The sequence below is a fragment of the Notolepis coatsorum genome (assembly GCF_963971535.1).
Source record: "Notolepis coatsorum genome assembly, chromosome: 1".
In the NCBI taxonomy this organism is placed as follows: Eukaryota; Metazoa; Chordata; class Actinopteri; order Aulopiformes; family Paralepididae; genus Notolepis; species Notolepis coatsorum.
The window spans coordinates 165,015,202-165,032,594 of record NC_140165.1 but is presented as its reverse complement, the minus strand read 5'-3'; the positions used below and the strand labels follow the sequence as shown (position 1 = coordinate 165,032,594).

Genomic DNA, 17,393 nt, shown 5'->3' with positions numbered 1-17,393 from the left:
AAGATTACCACCTTTTTATCAGACAGTCACTCACCCAGCGGTTGCCTTTTTGATTGTTTCACTGGGATTATATTTTGACCTAACATCTCCCACTGTGTGTTTATCACACCGAAGATATTATCACATTGGATTGTATTTTGGACTTCGCTCTCAGTGTCTATTTTTGCACCGAAGATATTTTTCACTTGGGATTGTGTTTTGGAACATTGCTCACTGTGTGTGTTTACACGAAGATTAGTTCACTTGGATAACTTTTGTTTTTGGGTACAAGTCACCTCTCCTGTTCTCCTGCTCGTTCTACCTGCACCCTGTGTTGACTCGCTCCCTCTCTCTCTCTCTCGGTCCCGCATCACCTCGGAGATTCTGCCGAGAGAGGTCTGCAGAGCGGCTCTGACGTCAGCATCTGCTACCCCCCACTACCACCTCGGGAGAAGCTGCAGAGCAGCAGAACATTTTCATCCTTGCTTGAATTCCTGTCTTGTTTAGACTCTTCCTATTCTATGCTGTTTAATTAGTCTCAATAAACAAGCCCCTGTTTTTGGCAACTCTGAATCCTACTCTCTTGTGTCGTTGCGTTTGGGGTCGGTGTCAAACCATAACAATATATTAACCCATCTAACACATTATATATTAACCCATCTAACACATACATATTAACCCATCTAACACATTACATATTGACCCATCTAACACATTATATATTAACCCATCTAACACATTATATATTAACCCATCTAACACATACATATTAACCCATCTAACACATTACATATTGACCCATCTAACACATTATATATTAACCCATCTAACACATTATATATTAACCCATCTAACACATATATATTAACCCATCTAACACATTATATATTAACCCATCTAACACATTATATATTAACCCATCTAACACATTATATATTAACCCATCTAATACATACATATTAACCCATCTAACACATATATATTAACCCATCTAACACATACATATTAACCCATCTAACACATTATATATTAACCCATCTAACACATTATATATTAACCCATCTAACACATACATATTAACCCATCTAACACATTGACCCATTAAACATACATATTAACCCATCTAACACATTATATATTAACCCATCTAACACATTATATATTAACCCATCTAACACATTATATATTAACCCATCTAACACATTATATATTAACCCATCTAACACATTATATATTAACCCATCTAACACATTATATATTAACCCATCTAACACATTATATATTAACCCATCTAACACATACATATTAACCCATCTAACACATTATATATTAACCCATCTAACACATACATATTAACCCATCTAACACATACATATTAACCCATCTAACACATTATATATTAACCCATCTAACACATACATATTAACCCACTGTACCACTGTATTTTTATTGGACTCTATTATATGTTGTACCACTGTATTGCACATCGTCGCGGGCAAGACCAGCCGCATTTCATTGTATACCTGTATGCCGTGACAATTAAAACTCTTGACTTGACTTGACTTGATCTAACACATACATATATTAACCCATCTAACACATACATATATTAACCCATCTAACACATACATATTAACCTAGATGGTATGGGCTGGCTGTGGTGCTTAACCTAGACGGTTTGAGCTGGCTGTGGTGCTTAACCTAGCTGGTATGTGCTGGCGGTGGTGCTTAACCTAAATGGTACGTGCTGATTGTGGTGCTTAACCTAGATGGTACGTGCTGATTGTGGTGCTTAACCTAGATGGGATGAGCTGGCTGTGGTGCTTAATCTATTCTAGATGGTATGCTGGTGGTGAAATGAAAGAGATAAAGCGATGAGGTGAGAGCAATTGGGGCATGTCAGTTTTAATTAGGCTACTGTTTTGTTTTAATTGGTGCTGAAAAAATACTACTCATGATCAATTTAAGATATCTCTTCCCTAATTTAATTAAAGGGGAATGCCACTTGTTTTAAGAATTCACATAATGTTCTTCCTGTGCCCCAGGAAAGTCAGTATTTGTGAACACGCACCACTCTCTTCTAGGAGAGGACCCTCCGGTCGGTGATGTAAGACTGCCCCATAGAAAATGAATGGTGCTCAGACTCTATGAGGCCATACAATGTTCACGTGAGCTTACACCCAAATAAGGTTTATATTCTGGTTCAGAACTTCTAGCAATGCTAGAATATATCAGAATACATTTTAATTAGGCTACTGTTTTTCTTTTAATTGGTGAAACAATACTACTTGTGATACATCTCTTCCCTAAATTAAATGGGAATTCCAATAATTTTAAGAATTCACATATGCTCTTCCTGTGTCCCAGGACAGTTCAGTCAGTATTTGTGGACGTAGGAAAATTAATGGGGCGCAGACTTTATTTAACATACAATGTTTGCGGGAGCTTACACCCAAATGTGGTTCATATTCTAGTTCAGACCTTCTAGCAATGATAGACAGTGTTGTAGTACTCGAGTCCAGGACTCGGACTCAAGTCTGTGACTTGACTTGGACTTGAGCACTGATGACTCAGACTTGGACTTGGACTCGAGCATTGACTGCATTCGGACTCTGACTTGTTAATTGATAAATACAGTTATTAACTTTTTATTTGTAATAGGCCCTAATCATTTGGCATAAGATATTGATGGCTAGTGTATTTGTTTGGCTATTGTGTCACAAAGTAAATAAACTCCCTTTGAAATGGTGACCGCTGTGTCATTAATGTTTAATGTAGACCTTTTTTTATTTGTCTGCCAGAGTGGAGTGGACTCAACCTTGATGACTTGGACTCGACTCGGACTCGACTCGGGCTCTTCTTTGGTGACTTGGACTTGAACTCGGACTCGAACACTGGGGACTCGAGACTCGTCTCGGACTCGAGATTTAGTGACTCGACTACAACACTGATGATAGAATATATGAATGAATCAGAATCAGGATCAGTTTTCTTGCCACATCTTCCGTTACTGTTACAGCAGAGCGGAGTGAAATGATTTTGTTCACGGCTCCTCGCAGCACCATCAACATAAAGTAGTCGAAAAAAAGAAAGCTATAAAATACTAGCAAAAATAGCAGCATAAGCTATGATAAAAATAGCACAATGTACAATACAATAACCACAATATAATAATCACAGTGTGGGTGTAGTGGGTGCAATGTGGCAGTAGAATCAGTGATAAAATGGCTCTAGACCAGTGATGCCGGTAACGCGTTACTAAGTAACGCGTTATTGTAATCTGATTACTTTCCCCCGAAAATAGTAATCTAACGCGTTAATCTTTAAAAGCCAGTAATCTGATTGCAGTTACTTGTCCAAGTGGCTGTGCATTACTATTTCGTTACTATCTCATCATAAATTCATAATGCAGGCGGAATGCAGTATTTTATTTCGTTTTCGACAGTCAAAAATACATTTTGAGCTGTTTTTCTTTTGGGAGTGACGTAGTGTGGCAGTGAAAGGGTTACACAAGAATGTGTCCCCGCGGCGTGACTGGACACTCTGTCTGTGAGTGACATCTGCTTTGGTACAATCACATTCCCCATCCACAGTCTGCGAATCAGAGGCAGAGTAGGGCGGGTCTTCACAGCACGTCATGTGACATATGCGCCAATCGTGTGACAGCAGGGCTCCGTCGTCGGAGAATTCCACCCCAAAACGCTTGGCAAAATTAAAAGTGAGTTTCTGTTCAGACTTCCATCCCAAAACGCTTGTATAGCCTCAGTCACTACTTCACGTTCATATGCGGAGGAAACAAAATACTGTCTACCGCTAAAAACAGCACATCCAATTGCATTGAAAGCATCTGGAATCACAACACTGGGGGACCCTGATGTAAACAAGACAAAAGTCTTTCTCTGGTCTGCATCCCCTTAACAATTGTATGTATTGAGCTGTACTGTACTGTACCCATTCTGCAATCTGTTAATAAAGTTTTCATTCATTCATTCATTCATTCACTAGCCGACGCTTCGACTAGGTACAGGAGGACTCGGAGGCCAGCCAAACAGCAAAAGAGAGAGATTGTTTCTTTCCCTTTTGATTAATGTATATTTGATGGTGGCAGAGCAAAAGCTCTTATTTGCCAGATTTACAGTTAATTTACATGTTAAAGAGAGACTGATTGTATGTTTATAGAGAGACATTTATAAAAACAATTTAATAGTTACAGTTGATATAATTGAATAGTTCAGCCTGCATTTGTTAGATGTGAATGGATATACACTGGTTTTGTAAAACCACTGGCTGGCTGCTCTAATGCTGTGAGCATCATAGACTGTTGCTTTACCATACTTGATGGTACAGAAGCTGAAGCACTAGTTTAACAATTTACGTTATGTGCAGAGAAACAAGTTAAAAACAATTTATGCACTTTCAATAAAGCGTTTAAAAAAAACGGTTGGGGGAACGACGACGACTTCGTAACCTAGTTACTTTCAAAGTAACTAAGTTACTCTGATAATCAAGTAATCAGTAAAGTAACTTGGATTACTTTTTAAAGGAGTAATCAATAATCAGTAATCGGATTACTTTTACAAGTAATCTGTGGCATCACTGCTCTAGACTGTAACATAACTATCACCGCCTGGGTGTAGTGTGTGCAAATCAGCAGAAGTTCTGTGATAAAATTGCACTAGATTACTCCAGTCACAGGCCGGTAGCAAGTCATTAGTGTTATTTGTTCATGAGTCTGACAGCCTGGGGGGGAAAGGCCTGCTGGTCCGGGGCCTTGATGCTGTCCGTGGTACCGTTTGCTGGGCAGCATCAGCCAGAACAGTCGGTAGTTGGGATGGCTGGGGCCTTCGGTAATCCTGTGGGCTTTGCTGACACACCGTCTATTGTATATATCCTGGACGGAGAGAAGCTCACATCCACAGATGTTCGGGGCTGTTCGCACGACCCTCTGTAGTGTGAACCAGGGCACTGCTGAAAAGTGTGCTCTCAGTGAACGTACCCTGGATAAAGATAATACTAGAACCAATGTTGTTAGATTACAGGTGCATCGCCATGTTTTCTTTAATGAGAAAATATGAGAAAATTAAACAGTATTGTGTTGTACAGTATTGGTGGTGCTCTTGTTAGTTTAATGCAAATGTACATTTATTTTAGAAGAGACAATATAGTGTACATGGAGAGTAGTGGCCTTGTAGTCGTACCGCAGTATTGTAGTAGTAGGTATACATTAAGGTATATGCTAAGGTACAGTAAGGTACAGTATATTCAAACAATGCATCTACTGTATAAGCACACAACTATTTAGCTATCTCATTATCCTCATAACAAAGATACCTGTACAGAACTTTCCTTTTGTTTATTTACACATATAATTTTTTTTACATACAATATAATCCACAAAGATGTGAAGGAAAATTGCCTAAAAACCCTCTAGGGGCTTGTACGTGGCATTATCCAAGAAGCAAAATTATACTCAGATTACATCAATATAAAATAAAAAATCCCCCCAACACCCCCCCCCCCCCCCCCCCCCCATCCAAACACACACAAGGAACATTCATAATACATACAAGCAGGTCTACAGATTGACACTGAAGTAGGCACTTATGCCATACAGCTTCAAGTTTTATAGAAAATAAAGACAAATAATGACAAATAAAACACAGGGCATGGTATATTTCATTCAAAACTGATGTACTTTGAATGCTAATACACCCCTTTCTAGATACAGTGTCAGAAGCCCATAGGAAATGAAAAGACAAAATTGGCAAACTGGCAGTGGCCTTGTTGCTTGGAAACAGAAGGTGAATAGAGTGTGACATTCCATTTAGTCCCGCCAGCTGGTTCAAATATTTTGCAATAAAAACATACAAACAGCATGAAACGTTTCTTGGCACTGATACGTCTGCTTAAAACTTTGAATAAAACCTCAAAAGTAGTATTTTAGTTGATGCAATGCCATTCAAAGTTCCTTCCCTAGCCTACGTTACCTGCCACCCGACGTCTATATAAACTAGACTGCTGGCATGCTGGGACAGGGTGCAACATTTTGATGATGCGGTTCATTCTGAATGAATGAATTGTTTATTTTGAACAATACAAAATAATCAAGAACTACTGTAACAATGAGAAAAAAATACAAAGATAATTTGATGTGAAAGAAATATAATTTATTGATTGAAACCTTTATTTATACTCAGGTGAGCTCTGAGGTGAGGCCACCTCATTTACAGAACTGCTGAGTGTACAACAAGATAAAACAACAAAACAATGTGCAGTGCAATCAGTTAAAAACAGTTACAACATGAATCATAGAGAAATGAAATCAGACATTTAAATTCCGTAAGGGAAGGAAGAACTTCCAACTTTAACTTTGACTGGGGGGCTGCATAAGTGAATGCTGTCCTGCAGAGTCCTGTACTAGTCTGTGGTAAAATATAAAAAAAAAAAAAAAAAAAAAAAAATAAGTGACAGAAATTTCCATTTCACTTTAATATAATTTGGGTTAACTAAATTAGACGATAAACCAGTGGTTTCACACATTCTGCTGCTAGTTAGCGAACACTCATGGTCCTCTGTTCCCACACTCTTGGCTTGACTTTGGGCTAAAAAGTGTTTGCAACATAACATTGTGATTGCTGTTATGATTGTGTATTATTTATATAATGTATTATTTGTGTATTCTTTTTTATTATTCTTTATTTGCACAAATAGTTTTTATCAAATGAAAGGAAATTACTGGTCAGAAAACTGTGCAGGTAGAGACAAGAAACCCCTGGGAACATCTATTTTACAAGAGACAATAAAGTGTACATAGAGAGTAGTGGTATTGTAGTAGTAGGTATACATTACCTCCTAAGCCTAGTATTTTCATGGTAATACTTTGCAACCCCTTCCCTAGATTCACCATGTTTATGTATCTCGTAAGGACGGCATTGACAGGGTGAGGGTATAGAATGTGAATAAGCCTTCCTGCTGCTCTGTATGTTGACTGCGTCCGCAACCTGAGAGTGACTGACTGTCAGTCGGAGCGCCGTATCGACTGCTCTGAGGATGTGACAAGAGGATGAGGTGGTGGAGTCAGGACTTGGGACAGTCCTCGCCGTGACGCGGTAGAGCGGCGCGACACGTTATTGTTCCACTTGGCTTCATGCAGAGATACACACTTCTTTTTATTTTTAAATAATGGCCTTATCTTAAATTAGATTTAATTGATCCTGGTTTTTCTATAATTACACAGAGGGGATGGATTGTGGCTTTATGTGGGGGCTCAGGCCAGACGTTTGATGTGCTCTAGCATCAAGTAGAGAAATGCCCTTTTTACGCAGCCTGTTCATGTCCTAACCCAACCCCCTCCAATGTACAGTAAATGTCCTAACCCAATAATACACAAGACCAAGTAAGGTTTCGTCGATAATCCAATGTACAGTTCCCCCCCCACCTACCCAACCCCCCCCCCACCCCCCACCCCACCCCGCCCCACCCCACCCCACCCCCCACCCCACCCCACCCCACCCCACCCAACCACCTCCAATGTACAGTTTCCCCCCTCCACCCCACCTACCCAACCTCCTAACCATATAATGTTATGATGAATTGAAAATGGGGGACACTGATGTAAACAAGACGAACGTCTTTCTCTGGTCTGCATCCCCTTAACAATTGTGTGTATTGAGCTGTACTGTATTGTACCCATTCTGCAATCTGTTAATAAAATTTTCAATCAATCAATCAATCTGCACGGTGATTGATTGAATGAAAATGTTATTAACAGATTGCAGAATGGGTACAATACAGTACGGCTCAATACACACAATTGTTAAGGGGATGCAGACCAGAGAAATACTTTCGTCTTGTTTACATCAGGGTCCCCCATTTTCAATTCATAATGAATTGTAAGTAAGGGTGCAACTTGCTCCGTGCAATCCATTATTTTTGTGGTCAGACATTCCTAATAGTTTTCGAGTTCTGCAGCCGTTAGTTTTCCAGCTGCTGGCAGCTGTCCATGCCCATGGTTATGAAGCCTGATGGTGGGTTGCAGTTATAGTATGTAAAATAAATACCATCTAATGTAAAACACTTTTAACAACACACAAGAGTTTAAGAGAACACTCTGAACACTTTCTGTAATGCTGAGTGGCATTTCCCCCCATAGTAATTATAAAAGACCTGCATCCTGTTTACCGGTGGCAAGCTAGCTCACCTGCAGATGATTATGAAGAATTCATCAAATATGTTCCTATACCCAAACACTTATTTTTCCCCAGGGTTCTTCCGGTTTATGCTTGTTATTTTCTTCGCCTTCGTGTTTTCGCTCAGCTCACCTCTTCGGTTGGTCAGTCGCTCCATCGATTGATCCGCAGCTATTTCACTACTAAATATCATATGGGTTCTACCATTCCATACATTTTACAGTGCAAGAGTGCTGACACTGGACTAAGAGAGTATCCTCTAGCATACAAAATGTATTAATCATATAACCATAGACTCTAGTGGATATCATGTTGATGTATTAGAATCCTTGAAACTTGAGAAGCGAGAGATGATTGGGGTGTTGATGATCGGTGGTCTTGTCAGAGGCAGTGGACCTGGCTGCTGTTGACCTGCAGAGGCCTTCCTGGGGGGACTCCGCTGCCGCGAATCAATATCCAGTTAATTTCAAGCCACACTTGGATCCTCCGACAAGGGCTCATACAGGGGTGTTCACTCTGGGGAGAAGCAGTCAGTAATCAAGACTTCATTCATAGAAAGATCCTGCAATCAAATCTGAGGTGTTATCTATTAGAAATCTCCATAGGCAGAAATCCATATCAGGGAAGCTATTAACCTGCATAAACCTTTAACTTAGTGAGGGAATAAAAGCACAACAGATGAGGAGTAGGCGCAGATGATCCTTTTTCCATTTGTCCAACGACAAAAAGTAGCTCAGTGAAAATAAAAAATATTGATGTGCGTGTGTGTGTGTCAGTAAGTGGCCGTGTGTATGCACATGTGTATTTGTGTATTCTCTATACCTAGTTACTCAACTAAGGGGGGAGATGTATGAATATATGTATACGCATATTGTTGAACCTTTCTTAATCCCCTTGGGGAAATTCATCCTCTGCATTTGGCCCATCCTAACTAGGAGCAGTGAGCAACCACACGAGGATCAACTCCAGCTGTAATGCCAGTATATGGCAATAGTAGGAAGCATGCATGTATTTTTGTATATATTTATCATATATATATATAATAAATTAATATGGTCAGCTGGATATATACCTAGTTACCGAGTGTGTATGTATACGTGTGTGTATGGTTGTTATTGTTGTGTACCTGAGTCCCCAACTTGATCTTCAGTATGTACTGTATGTACGTAGTGGTTTTCTTTAGTATGTGTTGTTGTCTGATGTGTTTGTAGTAAAAGTAAAAAAAACAATTAAATATTAAATATAAAGAATACAAAAGAATATGACACAATCTATCTTTATTGTCCCCTGACAAAAATAACAACATGAAAATGTTAGTAATGGACGGATAGACACAAGGACTGTCAGTGAGGGCTCAAATACTGTATGAAGGTATATTATGTACTGTATTTTTAAGTTAATAAAAAAAATGCCTTCAAGAGCAAGAAGACATTTTTTTTTATTGTCAATGTACACATATCCCTCCTTGTTACACACACAGTCCTCATATCCCTCCTAGTTACATACTGTGCATACACAGTCCCCCACACATGTGCATTTCATCAGAGAGCGCAGGGTCAAGGGTCAAGCAGTTTTGGGGTTAAGTGCAGTTGGGCAGGATGGTGGGCTCCACAGATGTAACACCAGCCACCCTTCGGTCACTAGCTCACAGCTGGAATACACCCTCCTGACTGGGACGGGGATTGAACCAGCAACCTTTCAGTTACCGGCCTCTAGATCCTCCTGCCTCCGTGATATGATACTTAAGCCCTATCACCCAGCCCTATCACCCAGCCCCGCTGTCAGTATTCATGCTCCAACACCGGCCTCTAGATCCTCCTGCCTCCATGATGTGATACTTAAGCCCTATCACCCAGCCCTATCACCCAGCCCCACTGTCAGTATTCATGCTCCAACACCGGCCTCTAGATCATCCTGCCTCCATGATGTGATACTTAAGCCCTATCACCCAGTCCTATCACCCAGCCCTGCTGTCAGTATTCATGCTCCAACACCGACCTCTAGATCCTCCTTCCTCCGTGATATGATACTTAAGCCCTATCACCCAGCCCTATCACCCAGCCCTGCTGTCAGTATTCATGCTCCAACAGCTCTAATTGGTCGATTAAACGCAACGAAAGAATTAATGCAATTAATCACATTACGCTTCCCTTCTTGACACCCGATCGCCTCCTCTCTCCTCTAACTTCTAAAAAAACAAGCCGCAGGCGGTCGCTCTAATTGCCTCGTTGGTTGTGTCTTCTCTTCTCTCCTCAGTGAGTCCAGACGCGGGCGGTGACCAGAGGCGTCACCATCATGCGAGCGGAGGGGACTCCGACACAGAGAGCCACTCCAGATCACACGGGACGACGACGGGAGCCATCTGCGCCTTGATACTGACTTGTTTACAGATTCTCTTGGCCCTGTAGTGGCGGCCATCGAGACACTCTAAAGACTTTTAGTTTGGAGAAGGCTGGGGCCAACGAAGCGGGGGGACAAACCGAGGACGCCAAAGCTCCTATGTTAATAGGGACCAATGGACCTGTCTCAAACCCTGCCCTCTTTTCTTGATCCTCCAATCACAACTGTCGCTTACCTCGGACAAACTTGGTTTGTCCGAGGTAAGCGACAGTTGTGATTGGAGGATCAAGAAAAGAGGGCAGGGTTTGAGATAGGTCTATTCCACACACAGTACAGGACACAGGGTAGCAGTGAGGAGTAAAGAAGAATACGACGTTAACGCTGTGGTGAAACCCACAGTAACGTCGACATACCGATAGACACTGTGTTTATATGAGATGACTTTCGAGGAGAGGAGAATGAGATAATTTGTTTATTTTTCGATGACGTTCACTAACACTAATACTGGCATATTAAACAAACTGCTAATGTCACTGCCATGCATTACACATCCGCTCCCTCGATGCGATGGGAAATAACCCTTTATGATGTAAAAGGAAAAAAAAAAGATAATATTGAAATTAATTTAAGTTGATCTCATTGCATAATATATTTGATACGTAGATATATATGTATATGGCAATATGCTTTAGCACACTGCACTGTCTCATACTAGGATTTGAGAGATTGCTGTATTGTCTGTTCTTCCCTAATGGGTTTGTACAGCTGTTTGTTTTCCTTGACGGCTACTTTGGAATAACTACACGTCAGCTAGCTTAGAATACTATTCCCGCTTATTTGTTCATTTCAAGTTGACAACACAAACGGCAGATGTATTTGTACAAAACCCCTGGTGTTCTTTTCTTCAGTGTTTCATCATGTATCCAAAGTTCCTTCAAATTTTGTTTCTATACGAATACAATGTCCTTAAATATAACAAATGTTGTATTTTTTTTTGTATTTAAGATATTCAGTGTATATATATAACATACAGTCAGCCCTCATTCATAAAAATATGTGTCAACAATGCCATTTTTGGAAAGAAAAAAAAAGTCAGTTTTTTATCAGTGCGTTTGAAACGACACGAATGACCTGCAGTACATCTTCTGCGGGAGACGAGGAGGATGAGAAGGAGGGGGAGGAGGAGAGAGAGGATGAGAAGGGAGGGAGGGAGAGTAGGGGGAAAAGGGGAGGGTATTCATACTCCTCTCTCCTTTAGAAGTAGATTAGTTTCCCCTGGAGTCTATTACCGCCTTTCAAACTCAATCCTCCTCTCAGGTCTGGGTAGGAGGCGATAGCTCCTGGAGCCTATTTCCCCTTCTCCTGCGCTCCTGACTGGTCCCTGACTGCCGCTCTGCTCCTCCAGGCAGGCTGCCAGAACACCAAGATAAATCACTCACTGTTGTTGTCATCTTCCGTGCGTCTTTCCATGCACTCTATAAGAAGGAAAGTTGCTTGAATTGTTAGGTATTTTTTTGTAGTTTTTTTGGTTATTTTGTTTTTGTCTTAATCAAAGAAGCACTCCCTTTCACGCTAGCAGCAGACAAATATAGATGTCGGATACATCAGACTAGCATCACGTCCATGGCATTTCTGTGATCAGCCACGCCTCTATTTGGGGCATTTGTGGAGTAAACAGGGTTAGGCGGTGTTCTACAATCTACAACATTTAGGTAAAAACAAACAGATATAAATCATGCCAAAGACTATCAAGTCCCATAGATAGTCATTGCCTCTTGGTTTTAGGTCACTGAGCGGCTCGTGGATGCTTCGCCACTAGGGGCGCTATACCAAACATTTTGCAAACATGTACAGTACCACGCAACCGACTCATGGCAAGACGTGAGCGATTCGACTCACGCTCACGGCAATGAATCGGCTCTAATGAACGAGTCGCTCAGCTGTTACTACAACAACACACAACCAGTCAAATAAAGTATAGTCTAATTCACAACTTGAAACACAATATATAAATAGAAAAGTTAGAAACAAAACTCGCTCCGTCTCCAAACACACGCAGATCTCTCCCTCTCTCCTTCTCTCTCTCACACACAGCGCGACGTGGAATCGATTCGTTACACAATCAGACCTATTATATACCAAGAATAACTTCAGTATGAGTACAGGGCTGTACACATATTTTGCATATTGTTAAACGAGCCAAGGCTAGCTATTAAACTATCGATATGAATCGAAAATCTGGGACCCTGATGTAAACAAGACAAACGTCTTTCTCTGGTCTGCATCCCCTTAACAATTGTGTGTATTGAGCCGTACTGTATTGTACCCATTCTGCAATCTGTTAATAAAGTTCTCATTCATTCATTCATTCAAACATAGACGATATTGAACAAGCCATAATCCACGTATTTTCAATCCAAAAGGGGGAGAGAGAGAGAGAGAGAGAGAGAGAGAGAGAGACTCACTGTTTAGTTGACACGTCCAGGGCAGGAGGGCTTGCCTTGATAAAGTAGTGTATAATCCACTGTTGATGTATTCCAGACCACTGTCCACTGTGTCCAGACTGCATCCACCATATAGCTTGTTAGCCAAGTGTTAGCTTGTTAGCAGTTAGCAGCACCACACAACACAAGTACTTCATTCCTTTGTCCATTTCCGCTCGAACAGACTGCAAACTACCTGGCGTTCTATCGCCATGCTCTAAGACAAACTCTAACCGTAACCAACTTTGAAAGAGTGCCTAAGCTTAACAGTCTAAAGAACTTGCAGTCACGGCACGCTATAAGACAAACAGCTGCCTGCATCACCAACCTAGGAATAAGCTAGAATTGGAACATTAGAAATTGGATTCGGCCAATCAGAGATCGTCTCTGTGAAATTCTGCTACGGAAAAAAATACTGGCGTCGGCCAATCAGAGAGCGTCTCCGCGAAATGCGGCTACAGAAATTCTTGACGCTACTGGCTAGACCGCTTCAAATCGCGCCCGGATTCCAACATAATAGTCATATTTCAACGCACAACGCGTTATGCACTGATTGGCTGTGACGGATACAGCGATCAAACTGTGACGCGCACTCAGAGCGCTATCGCGTCTAGCCCGGGCCGAGAAATACGAAAAAATAAAAAAATAAAAAAAACGTCACTTCCTGCTCAGGAAAACAAGTGTTTTTTATTTTAGATAATAACGTTATATTGTGCATTGGAAATACAAACATACTTAAAATGAGTAAATATTATTAATTTTAAACATGTTTATATTATTTATAGGGCTATAAAACAAAAAACTAAAAAGTTTTATTTTCTTCTTCTCTGATTTAACAGCAGGTGGGGCGGCGCCCGTGCGCCCCTAGTGGCAGAGCCGCCACTGGGTCACTCAGAGATTCATACGCATAATGCTTGACTTAAAGGTGCTCTAGTCTAGATAGCCACTAGATGTCACATTAGAGCACCAGCATGTCATTTATCCAATCATTTAACCTTTAAAATTCATTAATCAATCATTATTTTGGGGAAAAAGCAATACTATGAATATTCCGCACCTTTCTAAAAGCTCTGTGGATGTTATTATTATAATTTTTTTTCGTTTTTTTGTATTATTACTCTACATACATTTTGTATCTATAGCACCTTTAACTTAACAAACATTTCAAACAATGTAAGCATTCTGCTGACAGTTTTCATACAGGCCAAATACAATAGCGATCTATAGCTTCTGTGTCTTCCACCAAAAGTAGGCGTGACCGTGAAAAAAGCCAAAGTACCCAGATGTCTGGTGTAGAGGAACCGTAGCTAATAGCTGTTAATCACTATGGTGATGATTTTAAGCACAAAACAGTATTACTCAAACTCACTACAGATATTATTGTTTAGCCTATCTACTGCTTCATGAAAGGATGGTTCGATATAGGTTTCTATATTTAATCACATGATAGTAGTGTATATCGCACCATGTCAAGAGTGACTGTATGTAGTGTTCTACGTCATCTTTGGTTCTAAACGCAGACATTTAGACAGTTGGTTCTCAAACCTCTTCATGTCAAGCAACCCCAAATTGATATGCGATAAGCCGTAGACCCCCATTTCATAGGGGTTTTGTCCCAGGACCCCTATCTGAGAAGATACTTCTTGTTAGATATGATTCAGTACAGAATTCCATAATAGTCTATACTGTAGACGTGGAGAGAGAACAGCGGAGAGAGAACATGCCAACTCCCCCCCTGGTTGTTGCTGCCCTACTGTGGGTCTGGGGAGGGTGTACTGTAGACTACCACATGTCTCCTCTGTCGGTCTGGGGAGGGTGTAGACTACCACATGTAGGGATGGGTACCGAATTCGGTACTTTTGAGGTACCGAACCGAAACACGTCGGTACTACCGAGTATCGATTCAAGTGAGATACCAAATTTAATTTATTTATTTATTTCAACGTTCACACGCACAATATATGCTTACCTAGGATTTGACTTGATTCAACAACAAAGCAGTCGGAGCAATGGCAAGCCGAAAACGGTCGAAATTGTAGTTATTTGAAGTTTGGATTTTTTTTCACTACTGAGGTAGGTAAATTACATTTCTTGAGACTAAAGTACCGAAAAAAGGTACCGTTGGGTACCGGTATCGATTCACAGGTACCGGAACCGTATCGGTTCAAATGTGAAAGGTACCCATCCCTAACCACATGTCTCCTCTGTTGGTCTGGGAGGGTGTATACTACCACATGTCTCCTCTGTCGGTCTGGGGAGGGTGTAGACTACCACATGTCTCCTCTGTCGGTCTGGGGAGGGTGTAGACTACCACATGTCTCCTCTGTCGGTCTGGGGAGGGTGTAGACTACCACATGTCTCCTCTGTTGGTCTGGGAGGGTGTATACTACCACATGTCTCCTCTGTCGGTCTGGGGAGGGTGTAGACTACCACATGTCTCCTCTGTCGGTCTGGGGAGGGTGTAGACTACCACATGTAATCTGTTGGTCTGAGGAGGGTGTAGACTACCACATGTCTCCTCTGTTGGTCTGAGGAGGGTGTAGACTACCACATGTCTCCTCTGTTGGTCTGGGAGGGTGTATACTACCACATGTCTCCTCTGTCGGTCTGGGGAGGGTGTAGACTACCACATGTCTCCTCTGTCGGTCTGAGGAGGGTGTAGACTACCACATGTCTCCTCTGTTGGTCTGGGAGGGTGTATACTACCACATGTCTCCTCTGACGGTCTGGGGAGGGTGTAGACTACCACATGTCTCCTCTGTCGGTCTGAGGAGGGTGTAGACTACCACATGTCTCCTCTGTTGGTCTGGGAGGGTGTATACTACCACATGTCTCCTCTGACGGTCTGGGGAGGGTGTAGACTACCACATGTCTCCTCTGTTAGTCTGGGAGGGTGTAGACTACCACATGTCTCCTCTGTTGGTCTGGGAGGGTGTATACTACCACATGTCTCCTCTGACGGTCTGGGGAGGGTGTAGACTACCACATGTCTCCTCTGTTGGTCTGGGAGGGTGTATACTACCACATGTCTCCTCTGTCGGTCTGGGGAGGGTGTAGACTACCACATGTCTCCTCTGACGGTCTGGGGAGGGTGTAGACTACCACATGTAGGGATGGGTACCGAATTCGGTACTTTTGAGGTACCGAACCGAAACACGTCGGTACTACCGAGTATCGATTCAAGTGAGATACCAAATTTTATTTATTTATTTATTTTTTATTTCAACGTTCACACGCACAATATATGCTTACCTAGGATTTGACTTGATTCAACAACAAAGCAGTCGGAGCAATGGCAAGCCGAAAACGGTCGAAATTGTAGTTATTTGAAGTTTGGATTTTTTTTCACGACTGAGGTAGGTAAATTACATTTCTTGAGACTAAAGTACCGAAAAAAGGTACCGTTGGGTACCGGTATCGATTCACAGGTACCGGTACCGTCCGTATCGGTTCAAATGTGAAAGGTACCCATCCCTAACCAGATGTCTCCTCTGTTGGTCTGGGAGGGTGTATACTACCACATGTCTCCTCTGTCGGTCTGGGGAGGGTGTAGACTACCACATGTCTCCTCTGTCAGTCTGGGGAGGGTGTAGACTACCACATGTCTCCTCTGTCGGTCTGGGGAGGGTGTAGACTACCACATGTCTCCTCTGTCAGTCTGGGGAGGGTGTAGACTACCACATGTCTCCTCTGTCGGTCTGGGGAGGGTGTAGACTACCACATGTCTCCTCTGTCGGTCTGGGGAGGGTGTAGACTACCACATGTCTCCTCTGTCGGTCTGGGGAGGGTGTAGACTACCACATGTAATCTGTTGGTCTGGGGAGGGTGTAGACTACCACATGTCTCCTCTGTCGGTCTGGGGAGGGTGTAGACTACCACATGTCTCCTCTGTCGGTCTGAGGAGGGTGTAGACTACCACATGCCTAGGGTGGATCCTCCTCCACGGATGGTGGACGATCACCCGGCCTACACTGTCAGATGGGTCTTGGATGTTCGTTGCAGGGGCTTCCAATACCAATAATAATGGTGGACTGGGAGGGTTATGGGCCAGAGGAGCGCAGCTGGATCCCTCCACGCTTCATTCTGGACCCGTCTGTCATCACAGATTTCCGACGCCTGCACCCGGTTTCGTCGTGTGCCAGGTGACGCTCATAGAGGTCCCCTGTGTCCTAGTGCCATTGTAACTGTGTGGGTGTGGGTATGTGGGAAGTGATTACAGGATTGGAACCTTGGTGTGGAGACAGGCCCCAACACATCCACAGCTGCTGGCGATCGGCAATCACCTGACTTCATTGCTGGGAAGTGGAGTAGAAAAAAATCCTGAACTAAGGAACTTGAACTTAATTTGCATGCGCAAATTGACAATAATGAAGATGGATGTAAACATGGAGGACACTGAAGT

General features: G+C 42.1%; 1 protein-coding gene across 1 annotated transcript in view; it reads left to right on the top strand.

Annotated features, from left to right (window-relative positions):
• The window catches only part of LOC311223410 (glypican-5-like), a gene marked incomplete at its 5' end in the record, with an annotated part of 177,236 nt that extends 165,707 nt beyond the window's left edge, over nt 1–11,529 (top strand). Inside the window, one exon of the mRNA XM_084308198.1 lies at nt 10,425–11,529. Within this exon, the coding sequence (XP_084164324.1) occupies nt 10,425–10,576 (152 nt within the window). The 3' untranslated portion in view covers nt 10,577–11,529. The remainder of the gene's footprint in view (nt 1–10,424) is intronic.
• Nucleotides 11,530–17,393: the final 5,864 nt, after the last annotated feature.